This window comes from Lithobates pipiens, unplaced genomic scaffold, assembly GCF_037356315.1.
Source record: "Lithobates pipiens isolate NorthernLeopardFrog02 unplaced genomic scaffold, aLitPip1_a1.2 Scaffold_76, whole genome shotgun sequence".
Classification (NCBI taxonomy): Eukaryota; Metazoa; Chordata; class Amphibia; order Anura; family Ranidae; genus Lithobates; species Lithobates pipiens.
The window spans coordinates 998922-1022340 of record NW_027507899.1 but is presented as its reverse complement, the minus strand read 5'-3'; the positions used below and the strand labels follow the sequence as shown (position 1 = coordinate 1022340).

Below are 23419 nucleotides of genomic sequence, written 5' to 3'. Positions count from 1 at the left end.
CACACATCACACACCACACATCACACCACACACATCACACCACACACATCACACATCACACACCACACATCACACCACACACCACACATCACACCTCATACATCACACATCACACATCACACACATCACATCACACACCACACGTCACACGTCACACGTCACACATCACACATCACATCACACATCACACATCACACATCACACATCACACCACACATCACACCACATATCACACATCACACATCACACATCACACATCACACATCACACACCACACATCACACACCACACATCACACACCACACATCACACACCACACATCACACATCACACATCACACACCACATATCACACATCACACATCACACATCACACACCACACATCACACATCACACATCACACATCACACCACACATCACACACCACACATCACACATCACATCACACATCACACATCACACATCACACATCACATCACACACCACACATCACACCTCACACATCACACACCACACATCACACACCACACATCACACACCACACATCACACATCACACATCACACATCACACACCACACATCACACATCACACATCACACACCACACATCACACACCACACATCACACACCACACATCACACATCACACACCACACATCACACACCACACATCACACACCACACATCACACATCACACATCACACATCACACACCACACATCACACATCACACATCACACACCACACATCACACACCACACATCACACACCACACATCACACATCACACATCACACATCACACACATCACACATCACACATCACACACCACACATCACACATCACACCTCACACCTCACACCACACATCACACATCACACATCACACATCACACATCACACCTCACACATCACACACCACACATCACACATCACACATCACACACATCACACATCACACCTCACACATCACACACCACACATCACACACATCACACATCACACATCACACATCACACACCACACACATCACACCTCACACATCACACACCACACATCACACACATCACACACACATCACACATCACACACCACACATCACACACATCACACATCACACATCACACACCACACATCACACACCACACATCACACATCACACATCACACATCACACATCACACATCACACACATCACACACATCACACATCACACACATCACACATCACACACCACACACATCACACACCACACATCACACACCACACATCACACATCACACACCACACACCACACACATCACACATCACACACCACACATCACACATCACACATCACACATCACACACCACACATCACACATCACACATCACACACATCACACATCACACATCACACACCACACATCACACACCACACACATCACACATCACACACATCACACATCACACACATCACACATCACACACCACACACATCACACACCACACACCACACACATCACACACCACACACCACACACATCACACATCACACGTCACATATCAACACATCACACATCACACATCACACATCACACACATCACACATCACACCTCACACATCACACACCACACATCACACCTCACACATCACACATCACACACCACACACATCACACATCACACCTCACACATCACACACCACACATCACACACCACACATCACACATCACACATCACACACCACACATCACACACACATCACACATCACACATCACACACCACACATCACACACATCAAACATCACACATCACACACCACACATCACACACCACACACATCACACATCACACATCACACACCACACACATCACGCACCACACATCACACACCACACATCACACATCACACACCACACACATCACACATCACACATCACACACCACACACCACACATCACACATCACACACCACACACATCACACATCACACATCACACACATCACACATCACACACATCACACATCACACACCACACATCACACACCACACATCACACACCACACACATCACACATCACACACATCACACATCACACACATCACACATCACACACCACACACATCACACACCACACACATCACACACCACACACCACACACATCACACGTCACATATCAACACATCACACATCACACATCACACACATCACACACCACACACCACACACATCACACGTCACATATCAACACATCACACATCACACATCACACACATCACACACATCACATCACATCACACATCACACACATCACACATCACATCACACATCACACATCACACATCACATCACATCACACATCACACACATGACATCACACATCACACACATCACACACATCACATCACACATCACACACATCACACACATCACACATCACACACATCACACACATCACACACACCACACACATCACATCACACATCACACATCACATCACATCACATCACACATCACACACATCACATCACATCACACACATCACACATCACACATCACACACCACACACCATACATCACATCACACACATCACACATCACACATCACATCACACATCACACACATCACACACATCACATCACACATCACACACATCACACACATCACATCACACATCACACACATCACACACATCACACACATCACATCACATCACACATCACACACATCACACATCACACATCACACACCACACACCATACATCACATCACACATCACACACATCACACACATCACACACATCACACACACCACACATCACACACATCACACACCACACATCACACACATCACACATCACACACATCACACACATCACACACATCACACACATCACACATCACACACATCACACACATCACACACATCACACATCACACACATCACACATCACACACATCACACATCACACATCACAAACTGACACATCACACATCACATCACACACATTGCACACACTGACACATCACACACACTGATACATCACACATCACACACTCACACATCACACACTGACACATCACATCGCACAAACTGACACATCACACACACTGACACATCACATCGCACACACTGACACATCACACATCGCACACACTGACACATCACACATCGCACATCAAACACACTCACAAATCACACATCACACACTGACACATCACAAATCACACATCGCACACACTGACGCATCACACATCTCATACACTGACACATCACACATCACACACTGACGCATCGCACACACTGACACATCGCACACACTGACACATCGCACACACTGACACATCACACACACTGACACGTCGCACACACTGACACATCACACACACTGACACATCGCACACACTGACACATCACACACTGACACATCGCACACACTGACACATCACACATCGCACACACTGACACATCACACACACTGACACATCGCACACACTGACACATCACACATCGCACACACTGACACATCACACACACTGACACATCACACACACTGACACATCGCACACACTGACACATCACACATCGCACACACTGACACATCACACACACTGACACATCGCACACACTGACACATCACACACACTGACACATCACACATCGCACACACTGACACATCACACACACTGACACATCACACACACTGACACATCGTACACACTGACACATCACACACTGACACATCGCACACACTGACACATCACACACACTGACACATCACACACACTGACACATCGCACACACTGACACATCACACATCGCACACACTGACACATCGCACACACTGACACATCACACACACTGACACATCACACACACATCACACATCGCACACACTGACACATCGCACACACTGACACATCACACATCGCACACACTGACACATCGCACACACTGACACATCACACACACTGACACATCACACACACTGACACATCGCACACACTGACACATCACATACACTGACACATCGCACACACTGACACATCACACACACTGACACATCACACACACATCACACATCGCACACACTGACACATCGCACACACTGACACATCGCACACACTGACACATCACACACACTGACACATCACACACACTGACACATCGCACACACTGACACATCGCACACACTGACACATCACATACACTGACACATCACACACACTGACACATCACACACACTGACACATCACACACACTGACACATCACACACACTGACACATCGCACACACTGACACATCACATACACTGACACATCGCACACACTGACACATCACACACACTGACACATCACACACACATCACACATCGCACACACTGACACATCGCACACACTGACACATCGCACACACTGACACATCACACATCACACATCGCACACACTGACACATCGCACACACTAACACATTGCACACACTGACGCATCGCACACACTGACACATCGCACATCACTGACACGTCACACACACTGACACATCGCACACACACTGACACATCACACACACTGACACATCACACATCGCACACACTGACACATCGCACACACTGACACATCACACACACTGACACATCACACACACATCACACATCGCACACACTGACACATCGCACACACTAACACATCGCACACACTGACGCATCGCACACACTGACACATCGCACACACTGACACGTCGCACACACTGACGCATCGCACAAACTGACGCATCGCACACACTGACACATCACACACACTGACACATCGCACACACTGACACATCACACACACTGACACATCACACACTGACGCATCGCACACACTGACACATCACACACACTGACACATCGCACACACTGACACATCACACACACTGACACATCACACACTGACACATCGCACACACTGACACATCGCACACACTGACACATCACACACTGACGCATCGCACACACTGACACATCGCACACACTGACACATCACACTGACACATCACACACTGACGCATCGCACACACTGACACATCGCACACACTGACACATCGCACACACTGACACATCACACACACTGACGCATCGCACACACTGACCCGTCACACACACTGACGCATCACACACACTGACCCGTCACACACATCACATCGCACACACTGACCCGTCACACACACTGACACATCGCACACACAATGACACATCGCACACACTGACACGTCACACACACTGACACCTCGAACACATTGACACATCACACACACTGACACCTCGAACACACTGACACATCGCACACACTGACACATCACACAATCACATCACACACACTGACACATCGCACACACTGACACATCACACAATCACATCACACACACTGACACATCACACACATTGACACATTGCACACACTGACACATCGCACACACTGACACATCACACACACTGACACATCACACAATCACATCACACACACTGACACATCGCACACATTGACACATCGCACACACTGACACATCACACACACTGACACATCACACAATCACATCACACACACTGACACATCGCACACACTGACACATCACACAATCACATCACACACACTGACACATCGCACACACTGACACATCGCACACACTGACACATCACACACACTGACACATCACACAATCACATCACACACACTGACACATCGCACACACTGACACATCGCACACACTGACACATCATACACACTGACACATCACACAATCACATCACACACACTGACACATCGCACACACTGAAACATCACACACACTGACACATCGCACACACTGACACATCGCACACACTGACACATCACACAATCACATCACACACACTGACACATCGCACACACTGACACATCGCACACACTGACACATCGCACACACTGACACATCACACATCACACACACACTGACACATTGCACACACTGAAACATCGCACACACTGACACATCACACACACTGACACATCGCACACACTGACACATCGCACACACTGACACATCGCACACACTGACACATCACACATCACTGACACATCACACACACTGACACCTCGAACACACTGACACATCACACATCGCACACACTGACACATCACACATCGCACACACTGACGCATCGCACACACTGACAAGTCACACACACTGACCCATCACACACACTGACACCTCGAACACACTGACACATCACACATCGCACACACTGACACATCACACATCGCACACACTGACGCATCACACACACTGACACATCACACACACTGACGCATCGCACAAACTGACGCATCGCACACACTGACCCGTCACACACACTGACGCATCACACACACTGACCCGTCACACACACTGACACATCACACACACTGACACATCGCACACACAATGACACATCGCACACACTGACACCTCGAACACACTGACACATCACACACACTGACACCTCGAACACACTGACACATCGCACACACTGACACATCACACAATCACATCACACACACTGACACATCGCACACACTGACACATCACACAATCACATCACACACACTGACACATCGCACACATTGACACAGCGCACACACTGACACATCACACACACTGACACATCACACAATCACATCACACACACTGACACATCGCAGACACTGACACATCGCACACACTGACACATCGCACACACTGACACATCGCACACACTGACACATCACACAATCACATCACACACACTGACACATCGCACACACTGACACATCGCACACACTGACACATCACACACACTGAAACATCACACAATCACATCACACACACTGACACATCGCACACACTGACACATCATACAATCACATCACACACACTGACACATCGCACACACTGAAACATCGCACACACTGACACATCGCACACACTGAAACATCACACACTGACACATCACACACTGACACATCACACACACTGACACATCGCACACACTGACACATCACACACACTGACACATCACACACTGACACATCACACACTGACACATCGCACACACTGACACATCACACAATCACATCACACACACTGACACATCGCACACACTGACACATCACACAATCACATCACACACACTGAAACATCGCACACACTGACACATCGCACACACTGACACATCACACAATCACATCACACACACTGACACATCGCACACACTGACACATCACACAATCACATCACACACACTGACACATCGCACACACTGAAACATTGCACACACTGACACATCACACACACTGACACATCACACATCACACACACTGACACATCGCACACACTGACACATCGCACACACTGACACATCGCACACACTGACACGTCGCACACACTGACGCATCGCACACACTGACACGTCGCACACACTGACACATCGCACACACTGACACATCGCACACACTGACACATCACACACACTGACACATCGCACACACTGACACATCGCACACACTGACACATCGCACACACTGACACATCGCACACACTGACACATCACACACACTGACACATCGCACACACTGAAACATTGCACACACTGACACATCACACACACTGACACATCACACATCACACACACACTGACACATTGCACACACTGAAACATCGCACACACTGACACATCGCACACACTGACACATCGCACACACTGACGCGTCGCACACACTGACACATCGCACACACTGACGCATCGCACACACTGACAAGTCACACACACTGACCCATCACACACACTGACACATCGCACACACAATGACACATCACACACACTGACCCGTCACACACACTGACACCTCGAACACACTGACACATCGCACACACAATGACACATCACACACACTGACCCGTCACACACACTGACACCTCGAACACACTGACACATCGCACGCACACTGACACATCGCACACACACTGACACATCGCACACACTGACACATCACACACACTGAAACATCGCACACACTGACACATCGCACACACTGACAAGTCACACACACTGACAAGTCACACACACTGACCCATCACACACACTGACACCTCGAACACACTGACACATCGCACGCACACTGACACATCGCACACACACTGACACATCGCACACACTGACACATCACACACACTGAAACATCGCACACACTGACACATCGCACACACTGACAAGTCGCACACACTGACGCGTCACACACACTGACGCATCGCACACATTGACACGTCGCACACACTGACGCATCGCACACACTGACATCTTATACATGTTGTGATGTGTCAGTGTGTGCGATGCTTTAGTGTGTGCGATGCTTTAGTGTGTGCGATGCGTCAGTGTGTGTGATGCATCAGTGTGTGCGATGTGTCAGTGTGTGCGAGGTGTCAGTGTGTGTGATGGATCAGTGTGTTTGACATAACCTATTTAACTGAAAATAGACACATCACACACACTGAAACATCGCACATCACGCACTGACACATCGCACACACCGACACATCGCACACACACTGACGCATCACGCACACACTGACACATCGCACACACTGACACATCGCACACACTGACGCATCACACACTGACACATCGCACACACACTGACAAATCACACACTGACACATCACACATCTCATACACTGATGCATCGCACAAACTGACACATCACACAAACTGACTCATCACACACTGATGCATCGCACAAACTGACGCATCGCACACACTGACACATCACACATCTCACACACTGATGCATCGCACAAACTGACGCATCGCACACACTGACACATCACACACTGATGCATCGCACAAACTGACGCATCGCACACACTGACACATCACACACTGACGCACCGCACACACTGACGCATCACACATCTCATACACTGACGCATCGCACACACTGACACATCACACAAACTGACTCATCACACACTGACGCATCACACACACTGACACATCACACAAACTGACGCATCGCACAAACTGACGCATCGCACACACTGACACATCACACACACTGACACATCACACACACTGACGCATCGCACATCACTGACACATCACACACACTGACGCATCGCACACACTGACCCGTCACACACACTGACACATCACACACACTGACACCTCGAACACACTGACGCATTGCACACACTGATGCTTCGCACACACGGACCCGTCACACACACTGACCCAACACACACACTGACACCTCGAACACACTGACGCATTGCACACACTGATGCTTCGCACACACTGACCCGTCACACACACTGACACCTCGAACACACTGACACGCCACACACACTGACGCATCGCACACATAATGACACATCGCACACACTGACACGTCACACACATCACATCGCACACACTGACCCATCACACACATCACACACACTGACACATCGCACACACTGACCCGTCACACACACTGACACCTCACACACACTGACACATCGCACACACAATGACACATCGCACACACTGACACGTCAGACACATCACATCGCACACACTGACCCATCACACACATCGCACACACTGACACATCGCACACTGACACATCACACACATCGCACACACTGACACATCGCACACACTGAAATGTCGCACACACTGAAAAGTCGCACACACTGAAAAGTCGCACACACTGAAACGTCGCACACACTGACGTGTCGCACACACTGACGCATCGCCCACACTGACGCATCGCACACACTGACGCGTCGCACACACTGATGCATCGCACACACTGACGCATCGCACACTGACAAGTCACACACACTGACACATCGCACACACTGAAACGTCGCACACACTGAAGCGTCGCACACACTGATGCATCGCACACACTGACGCATCGCACACTGACAAGTCACACACACTGACACATCGCACACACTGAAACAACGCACACACTGAAACGTCGCACACACTGAAGCGTCGCACACACTGACGCGTCGCACACACTGACGTGTCGCACACACTGACGCATCGCCCACACTGACGCATCGCACACACTGACGTGTCGCACACACTGACGTGTCGCACACACTGGCGCATCGCCCACACTGACGCATCGCACACACTGACGCGTCGCACACACTGATGCATCGCACACACTGACGCATCGCACACTGACAAGTCACACACACTGACGCATCACACACACTGACAAGTCACACACACTGACACATCGCACACACTGAAACAACGCACACACTGAAACGTCGCACACACTGAAGCATCGCACACACTGACGCGTCGCACACACTGACGTGTCGCACACACTGACGCATCGCCCACACTGACGCATCGCACACACTGAAGCATCGCACACACTGACGCATCGCCCACACTGACGCATCGCACACACTGACGCATCGCACACACTGACCCGTCGAACACACTGACACATCGCACACACTGACATCTTATACATGTTGTGATGTGTCAGTGTGTGTGATGTGTCAGTGTGTGCGATGCTTTAGTGTGTGTGATGCATCAGTGTGGGTGACGTGTCAGTGTGTTCAAGGTGTCAGTGTGTGTGACGGGTCCGTGTGTGCGATGTGTCAGTGTGTGTGACGGGTCAGTGTGTGCGATGTGTCAGTGTGTGCAATGCGTCAGTGTGTGTGACGGGTCAGTGTGTGCGATGCGTCAGTGTGTGTGACGGGTCCGTGTGTGCGATGCGTCAGTGTGTGCGATGCGTCAGTGTGTGTGACGGGTCAGTGTGTGCGATGCGTCAGTGTGTGTGACGGGTCCGTGTGTGCGATGCGTCAGTGTGTGTGACGGGTCAGTGTGTGCGATGCGTCAGTGTGTGTGACGGGTCAGTGTGCGCGATGCGTCAGTGTGTGCGACGGGTCAGTGTGTGCGATGCGTCAGTGTGTGTGACGGGTCAGTGTGTGCGATGTGTCAGTGTGTGCGATGTGTCAGTGTGTGTGATGTGTCAGTGTGTGTGATGTGTCAGTGTGTGCGATGTGTCAGTGTGTGCGATGTGTCAGTGTGTGTGATGGGTCTGTGTGTGCGATGTGTCAGTGTGTGTGACGGGTCAGTGTGTGCGATGCGTCAGTGTGTGTGACGGGTCCGTGTGTGCGATGCGTCAGTGTGTGTGACGGGTCAGTGTGTGCGATGTGTCAGTGTGTGTGACGGGTCCGTGTGTGCGATGCGTCAGTGTGTGTGACGGGTCAGTGTGTGCGATGTGTCAGTGTGTGTGACGGGTCAGTGTGTGTGATGCGTCAGTGTGTGTGACGGGTCAGTGTGTGCGATGTGTCAGTGTGTGTGACGGGTCAGTGTGTGCGATGCGTCAGTGTGTGTGACGGGTCAGTGTGTGCGATGTGTCAGTGTGTGTGACGGGTCCGTGTGTGCGATGCGTCAGTGTGTGTGACGGGTCAGTGTGTGCGATGTGTCAGTGTTAGAATTGTCAAGCCAGCCGAAATGATCAATTGTTTTCCCTGCTCCTTGCCAAAGGGAGGAAAATGAGATTTGTCAAGTTTTGGCAACAAATGATCAAAGAACCTAGAAGGAGGCGTTTGCGTCAGATGCGACAACGGTCCCGAAAAAAGAAAACAGTGGAGGGTGAGTTTTTTTTCTCTTTGTTTTCTCACCTCTCTGTACACAGAATTAATAAAAAAAAAAGATACAACCTACGAAGTTGATTGACAAGGCCAGTTGGACGGTATACTTCAAGTTATTTTTGGAAAATCCAGGACTTTGTGAAGACGTAATTTAGTTACGTACGTGAAGATATCTGCCAAGGTTAGTTCCTAAGAAGGTGAGAGAGTCTCACATAAGGAAATATTGGGTTGTTACCCAAAAAGAAAAAAGTGTTGAAATAGGAACAAAGACTTCACGTTATTTGAAAAAGTCACCATTGTAGGTACAGAAGCGAATGTACACTTTGGGTGAGCTAATATGGAAGTCGGATTTTGATGTTTGAAGATGGAAGGTCCAAGCACAAAGGCAAAGAATAGATCAACAGGCAAGACACTACAGCACACAATTCAAGAATTCAAGAAACAAGGCAAAGAGCTACCACTAAAGAAAAGAAAAAGAAAGATAAAGCAACGAACAACAAAGTTAAAAGGACATTATTCATCTCTTGTTTTATTTTAAGTACACACAGGACTATCATACTAACAAGGGGTGAGTGTGTTTGTTTATATAAAAGGGTAATATGGCAATGGTTAACATCTCTAGGCTCAGAAGTAAGTCTCAGTACGATCGGGAAATGTATATATTTCATATGTATGGAATATAGGAATACATGCTAATTAATTTATGCCAGAGTGTAAAGAAGTTCATTAAGAAGAAAATTAAGTTTAATACTGCATGTATATCTTTATGTATTAAGCCCTGAACAAAGTTTTCAGAGAAAAATTATTGATTAAGATTGTGGAAAGAACTGTATGAAATCGAGATAATGGAAAAAACATGATGTTTAGTGTTTTTTACAAAAATTCTAAAGATTTGGTTGAAGGATATTATAAGTTAAGGATTGAGCAATTTTTACAAACTTGGATTTGGTTATTAAATTAAAAGTAGTAAATTGTTCTAATTTACTTAAGATTACCCAGAAAAAATATTAAAATATGAAAGTTTTTGTTCAATCTAAAAATTGTAAAAAATAACTATTGTTAAAAGTTTTTGTAAATGAGTATTTCTGGTAAAAGTAAGAACTTTTGTTGTGGGAGGAGTTTTCTCTGAGAAATGGCCAATCGCAGGTCATGGGCAGGATCCAATCTGTGAGTTTCACGAGATTGTCTTCTAAACAATTTTTTGTCATTATTATAATCAGGAAAGTCATATAACATAGTTTACATGATTTCTCGCAGATGTACAAACAAAATATGTTTAAAAAGTGTTAAAAAGGTTAAACATTTTAAAAAACGCGAAACAAGATTGTTACCGAATTGTACAGTGTAGGGTGTACAAACCATGGTAGCCAAGACTGTCAGTAACAGATCATTCTCTGAAGAGTATGTGACATGTGTATTACCAACAGAGAGATGCAGATCAGTCATGCCATGACATTTTTCACTTTAATGGATCAAAGCACAATATATTTTTGTGTTAAATTTTCCAGATACTTGGAAGAGAGTTCACTGATGAGGAAAATATATATTTAAAAGGTATTATTACTTACTAAAAGTAATTGTTTTTAAAAAATAAGATTTTTTAGGCCTTAATAACTTTTTTCGAGAGTTCATTGAGATTTTTGCAGACAAAGTGTCTGTCTGAGTAAATTTTAATGAATTATATAGGCTTACTGTAGGACAAATATATTTTTAATAACAAAAGTTTACTTATATACAAACATTTGAAGATCTGAAGAAAGTCCTTATAAATTTAGTATTTTTGGTAAATATAGAAATCTCTCTCAGTCATTTTACATTTAAGTGTATGTGGATGATGAGAAGATTTCATTGGTATTTATAAATAAATGTGTTAGGGGTGCATTGTCCAATGCTACAGATCTGAGACATTGTGGGTTTAGCACCATTTGTTTTGAAAAACATCTTATGTTACACTAAAGGTGTTATTTCAAGGAAAACAGGAGGTGTCAATATACACAGCTTTGTCGAATGGCAATTGGATGTTAAAAAGATCAGTTGTAGTGTGAGGGACAGAGCCACAGTTGTGTAAATGAATCATGAGAATGTCACGTTTTCAACTTTTAGTGGACGCATTGAAAGCTGAATTTCAGACTGTCATGTGTTGGTTTAGCAGTCAGTGACAGAGCAGGTGTGGTTCATTCAATCATACTGTATGAGGGGAATGCTGGGTTCTGAAAAGAAACTTCAACATGATCAAATTTCTTTCAGAAACAGAATAATTAGGAAAGCCCAACCTAAATTAATGTTCTTTTACAAAATTAAAATAAATTGTCAGCGTAGAGAAAAAAACAGTAATCTGGCAAGATTATTCTTTTACATGATTTAATATTAGTCACAGGATAATGAGGGGGACTATGACATGTTGTCTTAGTTAGAGTCAGTACAGACTGATAAAGGAGATAACATTTATTGTAAAAATAAGTGGATTCCAACAATAATGGATAGAGTTATTTTTAAATGGAAAAATATTTCTTTTTGCATATCCAGGTACTTGACTGGTTGATTTTTTTTGTTTTAGCTAATGAAAAAATTCTGAACTACTCATTTTTAGAACACTTTGTCATCAAACTTCTGAAAATTGTTTTATTTGTTTAGAGGCCTAACCTGATACTACAAAGTATTGAGGGATTTGGCAAATCTATATAGATTGATTATATTAGTTTTTTCACTTGCTACAGGAGGATTACAAGGATGTTGTTTTTTTAGTTAATGTTTCTTTTTGATAAATTAATTGAGGTAATTCTAGAAAAAATAATATTTTTTATAAAAGCTAAGTTGTTGTGAACTTATGTCATATTTCATTGGGGTTGGTTTTCAAACCATGGAATCAGTTAATGATTTAAAATTTTATAGGACAGGTAGTGAAGGACATGTATGCAATTTTAGGTTTAGTAAAGTTTTTGTTTCTTATCATCTTAAGTACTCAGGTATTGTAGAACGTATGAATAGTATTGGTTAAGATGATAAAGGTAAATATTGGGTGATGTATTTACCTGCTATAGTTTTAGTTTAAAAACTTTATTATTTTCTAAACATAGGGTTTGTTAATTTTTTGAGTTAATGACAGTCTTTTGAGATTAGCATACTTAGTTTTTTATATTATCTGTTGTATAGAAAGTAGTGTGGTTGCAAATTTTGCAAACAAGAGGAATAGGTATTTCAGAAGTTTGTTCACAAAATATGGCTAGGCCTTTGCTAAATTTAAATAGAAATGATGTCTTGAATGAGATTTCTATTTCTAATGAGTATGTTTAGTAATTTATTCCAGTAGCTAACGTTATGGTACCAAGGATGTCAACTGGGATATCAGTTGGGAAAATTATTTTGTTATTTTTAAGGTACATTGGGATTATAGTTTTTTGTTTCAAAAGTATTGGTAAAAATAAAAATAATTGGTAAAAATAAGAATAAAATGGGTAAACACAGAAAGGATTATCATTCTAAAATGGTTTACATTGATTAATGAAAATTATTTAGGAAAACATAATTTTTAAAAGAATTTGATACTTGTTTTCATTTTCTTTTATAGATATGTCTTTTGTTTCTAAATTTAAAGAAAACAATTTTTTTATTTAGTTTTTTTAAAATTCTTCTATGACAATGCAACAAGCACAACTACATTTCTATTTGTTAATATTTCTTGTTTTTTCAAAAATTATTATTTTTTTTTATTTTTTTATTTTTTTTCAAAGAATTTTATTAAGTGTAAAAACAATACAGCAAGAAAAAACATATGATTAACAGCTGTTACAAAAGGTAAGGCATATAGAGCTTGTTGTACATATAATAGCTCGCAGAACAGTGAAAATCAAGTATGAACTTTAAGATCCTAATATAATTGTTGAACCACCCGGACAGTGGAATTTGCGCAAATAGACTTCTTTATGGGGGTCCGTTAGCTATATAACATTTTCGTTTCAGTAAGCAGTGAATGATAATTATCTTACTATAAGCCAAGGAGAAGGAGGGGGGGGGGGGGAGGTGGGGGGTAGGGCGGAGGAAAAAGTAGGGGAAGGGGGGGTGGGTGAGAGGGGGGGGGATAGTGGGTTCGACTCCGCTGCTCTTAGTCAGAAGTAGGGGGTGAAGAGAACAAGGCGATGGGCGGGAGGGTTGTGTGATGGTGCAACCCTATGCTAGTTTATAGGGGTAAAAGGGTCGGGGATAAGGGATGTCTGATATATTTCCTGGGGGGGGGGATGCAGTAAAGGGAAGTTAGTCAGATTGGTGTGAAAGAAGGCCAAAGAAAATAGGACACAGGTTGGGATGTAGGGTGCGGGTCCAGTTCTGTCAGTTAAACTAGTTGCTACGCGTTATAATGCGGTCGAAATCTGGTGTAGTTAAGAAGTGTTTCCAACATGCCCATTTTGACCCATATGTACTTGGTGTATCTTTGGCTGTGAATTAGTTCTTCCATGTCCGCTATCCTTTGCATTTTCAGAAACCAAGTGTGGACGGTAGGGACAGAGCGGGATTTCCAATGGATCGGAATACATTGCTTAGCAGCATTGATCATATGTATTATAATGGATTTGCGATATGTAGATTGCGACAGAGTAGTGTGGTGTAGAAGGAATTGAGCAGGGCAGTAAGGTACTTCATAGGTCGTTATGGTTTTTATCAATTGATGTATGGTTGTCCAGAAGGGTTGGAGAGAGGGGCAGGTCCACCAGACGTGGAGCAGGGTGCCTCGGTTTTGTTGGCATCTCCAGCATGTTTCTGAAATGGAGGAGTCCCATTTGTGTAGCCTCTCTGGTGTTTTATACCAACGGGAGAGAATTTTGTATCCCGTTTCTTGAACGGATACATTTGTGGAACCCTTATGGATGTTACGAAATATGTTGTCCCAGTCATCTTCTGTAAGTGTAAGGTTCAGGTCTTGTTCCCAAGCTGTACAGGTTCGAAGGTCGTTAGATTTGCAATCTCCAAATAAGAGAGAATGTGTTTGGGAGATAAGGTGTGTGTGGGGTGAATCTGCGGCGCAGAGTTGTTCAAAGGGCGTTAATTGTCTCGAAGGGTCTGTCACATTCCCCAGTTTTTTGAGGAAATGGGATAGTTGTTGGAAGGTCCAGAAGGGAATAGGGGTCGTTTGCATCTCACTAGCTAATTGGGAAGATGATTTAGGGTGTCCATTGTTATAAAAATGTTGTAAAAGGACTTGTGGTCGTGACCAGTGGCCTTGGAGGAAGTTGGGGTACATCCCAGGCGGGAAGTCAGGGTTTAGTTTAAGTGGAGTTAGAGGGCTCGTGATGGAAGAGATGGAGGACTGTGTGCATAGTTTTCGGAAACATCGTAAAGTCGGAGCTATGAGTGGGTGTATCTTGATTTCCTTTTGGGAAAGCGAAGACTGAATCCACGGGAGGGATCTGAGTGGCATTATAGTGCATGAGGATTCTAGGGATATCCAGTCTTTGTTAGGCGACTGGGTATTCCAATCTACAATTCTAGTGAGCTGAACTGCATGATAGTAGTTCGAAAGGTCTGGAAGGCCTATGCCACCGAAATGTTTCGGTCGAGTCAGGGAGGTGTATTTGATCCTCGGTCTGCGGGAGCCCCAGAGAAATCTGGAACATATGCTTCTGTAGGATTGGAAGAACGATTGTGGAAGATGTATGGGGATCGTCTGAAGTATGTATAATAGTCTCGGTAGAACATTCATTTTTAATATGGCGGCTCTGCCGAACCACGAAAATATTGGCTTATCCCATCGTTTCAGGTCGGAGATAATTTTTTGTAATATGGTGTGGAAGTTTCTTATGTATAGGTCTTTTAGGTGGGTCGTCAGTTGTATGCCCAGGTAGGTAATGGAGTGGTCATTCCAGTGAAATGGGAAGTTCGCTTTACAGTGGAGTACGTCTTCAGGGGGGAGGGAGACATTGAGGGCATATGATTTAGAGAAATTAATTTTCAGGTTGGATAGTATGTTGAAATTTTTAAATTCACTCAGTAAAATCGGAATTGATGTGTGCGGATGTGTAAGGAAAAGTAGGATATCGTCTGCAAAGGCAGCAAGTTTGTATTCTTTGGTTGTGGTCTTGATTCCTGATATATCGGGGTTTTGTCTAAGGCTGTTAAGAAGGGGTTCAAGGGTAAGAATAAAGAGGATAGGAGACAGGGGGCATCCCTGTCTGGTTCCATTGGATATGGAGAAGGCATTTGACAGGGCATTATTGACACGGACTTTGGCCGTTGGGTTGTGGTATAGAGAGTTAACAAGGGTGGAAAATTGTGGACCAAAGCCAAAGGATTGTAAGACAGCTTGCATGTAATCCCATGCTACCCTGTCGAATGCCTTCTCCGCATCAAGGGATAAGAAAAATCCCTTACTTTTGGAAGTTGTGATAATGTGGTGTAAGTTTATAGCTTTGACAGTGTTATCCCTAGCTTCACGGTTGGGGACAAATCCCACTTGGTCCTTAGCAATGAGGGAGGGCAGAATGGGGAGTATCCTATTGGCCAAGATTTTGGCGAAGATTTTGATGTCCGCATTAAGTAGGGATATTGGTCTGTAGCTAGCTGGTTGTGTGGGGTCTTTGTCTTCTTTGGGTATAACCACTATGTGAGCTTCAAGCATCTCTTTATGCATATGAGTCGTGTCAGAAAGAGAGTTGAAAGCTGATAAGAATGGCTTATGTAAAATATCTGAGAAAGTTTTGTAATAGACTGCAGGCAGTCCGTCCGGGCCTGGGCTTTTGCCTGATTTTGTTTGTTTAAGAGCTTTGTCCCATTCAGCTTGGGTAATGGGACCTTCCAGGTCAGCTAGGAGGTCCTGTGTTAAGAGTTTTGGGCAATATTTGTTTAAAAATTCCGTCATTTGTCGTAGTCTAGCTTGGGAAGGGGGCGGGTGGTTATCAGATCCTTTTAAATTGTACAGTTTAGCGTAGAATTGCTCAAATTCCCGTGCAATCTCATTATTTTTGGTGTGTTTAATTCCCGTCGGGGAGTTTAAACAATGAACGGTAGATCCAGTCTTTTTAGAATGGAGTGCCCTTGCTAACATTTTACTGCTTTTGTTCCCGAATTCGTAAAAGTATCTTTGGGATAGCATGTATCGTTTCCTAATGTGTTTACCTAGTTCCTCCTGTATTTGAGTCCTGGTAGCTTGGAGGTCTTGGAATGTTTGAGAGGCTAGGGTACGTTTGTGGGTCGACTCTAGTGTTTTGAGTTTGTCAAATAATTGTTGAAGATACTTCTGTTTGTCTCTTTTAGCTTTGGCTGAGATAGAGATCATTTTTCCTCTTATAACGCACTTATGGGCAGCCCATTGGGTCATTAAAGGAGTGTCTGGTGTGTCATTCTCTTTAAAATAGTCATTCAAGCAAGTTCTGAGTTCCGCTATGTTCCCTACGTCTGAGAGGATAGCGGAGTCTAGTCTCCAAATTTGGGTACGAGTCAGTCTATCGGGAAGTGTCAGCGTAGCCGTTATAGGGTGGTGGTCTGAGTGAGTCATCGGTTCTATTGTCGCATTTGTCAGATAGGCAAGATCAGGTTGAGTCAGGAATAAATAGTCAATTCGTGAGTATCTGTTGTGAGGGGATGAGTAGAAGGTAAAGTCTTTCATTGTAGGATGTGTTGTGCGCCATGTGTCATGGAGAGAGAGTTTTTGGAGGCAAAGCTTAATCTGACGTAGTGCTCTATAAGGTAGAGAGGAAGAGCCCGTGGATGTGTCCACCAGTGGGTCCAGAGGGACATTGAAGTCACCACCCAAGAGCAAAATACCTGATTGGAATTCCTGTAATTTGGTGGAGACGGCACGAAAAAAGGATACTTGGGTTTTATTTGGGCTATATAAATTGGCCAATGTTATAGGTTTGTTGTGCCAAGTGCCTTTGAGAAAGATGTATCTACCCTGCTCATCCTGTAGTGTTTCGGAAATCTGTATAGGGGCATGTTTAGAGAACAGGATAGATACACCCTTGGTTTTAGAGGTTGGGGATGTAGCATGGTAGTAGGTAGGGTAAAAATCCGAAGATAATTTGGGAATTTTCGGGGAATGAAAGTGTGTTTCCTGTAGGAAGACTACATCTGCTTTCAATCGTTGCATGCTTAATAGGATCGATTTTCGTTTTTCTGGGATATTTAGACCTTTTACGTTAAGAGAAGCTATTTTGAGCGAGGGGAGGGTGGTTTTGGAGTTTACGGTGTTCATCATGGGTAGTTTCTTAGACATGAGTGGAGTATCAGAGTGAGGCGGTGCACCTCCGGGGCGAAGAGGGCAGCAGAGAGGAACCCAATCGTCTGTAGGCCTGTGAAAGAGAGGGGAGTGGGTAGGGGTAAGAGTAGGTAAAAGGGGAGGCGATAAGGGGGGAATAGGATGGGAGTACTATAGAAGTTAGAGCTTGTGTAGCTGCGTGTATGGGGGAACACACATTAAAGTTGGATACGTATATACTGGGGTCAGGTGTAGTTCTAAGTCACACCCGACTGAGGTAAGTCCAGTAAAAGTCAGATCACTCTCAAAGGAGATCTCTGTGGGTGAGGGTGGAAGGTGTCGAAGTGAGATGTAATAAGGTCTCGAAGTCCCGGAAGGTCTCGGAGCCCATAATTAAAACTTACATCAAAATAAACCGTTGCGGAGGGGGGACATTATTTTTTTATTATGTTATCAAGGACTATCATTTTTTGGTGAATTTCAATGATTTATTCATATGGACTTGCATCAAAAGCGACATATTGATCGGTCGATCATTATGTGAGGGGGAGTTAGGATGTGCTTCTCATAAGAATTTTTTTATGAATTATGAATAATGATGATAGTAATAAGATAATAGGAAAGACAAAAAGGTATAATTAGAGTATATGAAGAAAAGGATTTCAATGTGTCTAAACAAAGTTATTGTTGAATTTAAATAATTTTGAAATGTTTAAAAAAAAATAAATAGAAATAGTTGTTTGCTGGTCATGGATAGATGGATAAATAAATAAAAAAAATAAATAGAATGATAGATAGAATATATAAAATATGACAATCGAATAATGGGAAAGTTTTTATGCATTTTGTTTCAAATCTGTATTATGATTAGAATGAAACAATTTTATAAATTGATTATTGGAAGAAACAAAAAAAGGTAGACAAATTATGACAAGTATTTTTAGTCGGAAAATGACTTCTGGTTTATCTGATCCAGTGATCCAGTACATCTGGAGCAATTGATTCAAAATGTGTATGAAAGGGCGCCATAAATGAAATGTGAGTGATTTAGCTAATATTTAAGTTGTGTGAATGTCATTTTGGTACCAGTTGTTCTTTATGACCAAGGTTTATGACTAAAGGTCAGTAGGTCAGTGGTTTCACAGATAAGAATACACATAGAGAATGTGTCATATAATGGAATAATATACTTGAAAAGAAGATCATTTTTAAAGTAAGATCATAGATTATCCATAAAATATTTATATGATATGGTTAAAGTTATAAGAGTTTCACAAGAAGTTAAATACATTTATAAAGTTGAAAGAAGAAAATATTTAATATTACATGATTTAGATGGAGAATTAATTAAAATTAAATATAATAGTTTATACTTTCTCAATGGAATGAAATATTTAAATATTTTTCATAGAAACATCTCAGAATTTTTGAAAATGTTTATGTACAAATTCTGACTCACTAAAATGTATTAATGTGTATTGTATTAATGTTTATTGTATTGTTTGTATTGGAAAAAAAGAGAATCAGAAACATTTATTATTTAAGATGAATGCACTTATTATTTGTTGATTATAGTGCATTGAGGGGGAATATGTTAGAAGTTTTTGAGGTAATTAATATCTTAAAAGATAAAAGTTTCTGAAAATATATGTAAGTTATATGTTCGGTGGTAAGTGATGGTTTCTGAAGGTCACACAACAGCAGATCATATAGAGAGGAGTGGTTTTGCTGAGTAGGTATTTCTATTTTTGAGTTACTATGTCAGGACAATGGGTGGAGTTATGCTACTTATCTATAGACTGAACCATATTGGGTATATATATGCAAATGTGGGTGTTATTAGGATATGCTGACATAACATCTTGAAACAGTATAAGAATGGACTAGGGTTATAGGAAAGGGAGGATTGGTGGGAAGAGAAAGGATTCTACACTTTGGAGAATGTAGATCAGAAGACCCATTCCTCCTTCTGAGGCCATCACCATGCCATATGTTACCAGATGTCAATCTTGTCTTTGCTTGTCTTTCCGAATAATAAACGAACTATTGGATGAACGAAGGATTCTTCAATTTCTACTCCTGAAAGTACGTTTGAAATGCCTTGAAGGAAGACAGACTTTACTGATTCACATATTACACAAAGACTTTGCTATTCATTAAGAAACGCCCCTGTGAGTGAGTATGTAGAGTTGTATTTACACTACATTTGCATTTTTACTACTTTACTCTCGTACTCTCGTTTTTAACAGTCAGTGTGTGTGACGGGTCCGTGTATTTGACATAACCTATTTAACTGAAAATAGAGTTGATACCACTGAAGTCCTCTAATGCCCTTCCAAAGTAACTGAAAAGATTCTGGTTGTAATGATAGATTCGTTGAATAACTGCGTTGAGCCGCTCTTTTTTGCGCCCAGTATATAAACGAATGTCCCAATATCCACACCGTGTTTTGTGCACCTGGAAATTAAACAAAGAGATTAGGTCGTACATATAACCGAAAACATTGGGACTTCCACCTCCCCATTTCTTTAATGTCCGCATCCGGGAACCCTGACCGGGCCGCTTCAGAAGCTGCACCTATCCTAAATGAGTGTGATGAGAATTTGAAGTCACTCAAACCCAGCCGTTCTGAACATCTTTTGAGTACTGCATCAAATTGATATTTTGTCAGAGGCCTCAAATCTGCGTGAATCAGGAAATGCCCCATTCCCGGTGGTCTAATAGCCAAGAATTGTTTAACAGCTGCTACTGGGCACACAAATATATCCCTGAATTCCTGCAAATGGACCCATGACATCTGTAGGACACAACCCAGTGTTATATTTTACATTATCTCGGAACCTTCATAACCCGGCTTACCCGCCCCCTCCCAAACCTTGTCCCTCTTAACAAACGACTGGACAGATTTTGGAGTAAATGGCCATCAGGCCTAAACTTTTTATTAACCAAAATATAATCTTTAATAAATACCAACATTTAAATACGGTAAGAAACTTTCGCAGCCTTTCCAAGGGGTCATGGGTACGTAGCATCACAACATAAAATGGTCACTGCCAACAACTTCAACTGTAACCTCTTGACCTCCAGACGACTACCCCTGTCTCGGAGGCTATAACCAACTGTAGCAGTGACCTACCCGTTTAAAACCCTTCCAGGTTAAACCCTCGTAACCTGGAAGTACCTACAACCACTCCCATCCCATGGATGGGTACAACAGGCCTTTTTACCTGTACCTCACTTCCTCAACTAAAGCCCCCTGAACCGCCCAATGAAACACACTATCACCCGAGACCGATTCCCAGTACCAAACCAGGGAGGGTGGGTGGGGATTGCTTCCTCCTCTGCTCACCAACTGCTAGCACTGTCCCTGCTACCACGAGATGGACACCGTGGCTCCGCCCCTGGCTCCGCCCACCCCTAATCCTTAAAGCGGCCATACACTCCCCTTAAAACGGCGACTGTGCAGTCCAACACATATCATGCCATCCCTGCACCTACCTCCCCCTTGTGGATGCTAGCTGCGGGACTCACTCTTACCATTGCCACATTGATCCATCTTGGAATATTGCAACCAAATGTGTACCCCATAGCTGTCCACCAC

At 43.7% G+C, this 23419-nt stretch overlaps 1 protein-coding gene across 2 annotated transcripts in view; it reads left to right on the top strand.

Annotated features, from left to right (window-relative positions):
- The window catches only part of LOC143959457 (uncharacterized), a 147269-nt gene that overhangs the window by 92105 nt on the left and 31745 nt on the right, over nucleotides 1-23419 (top strand). Inside the window, exon 4 of one of the 2 annotated variants that reach the window (XM_077468109.1) lies at nucleotides 11524-11631. The exons of the other annotated variant lie outside the window; for it this stretch is intronic. Within the exon in view, the coding sequence (XP_077324235.1) occupies nucleotides 11524-11631 (108 nt within the window). The remainder of the gene's footprint in view (nucleotides 1-11523; nucleotides 11632-23419) is intronic. 2 annotated transcript variants of the gene reach the window in all.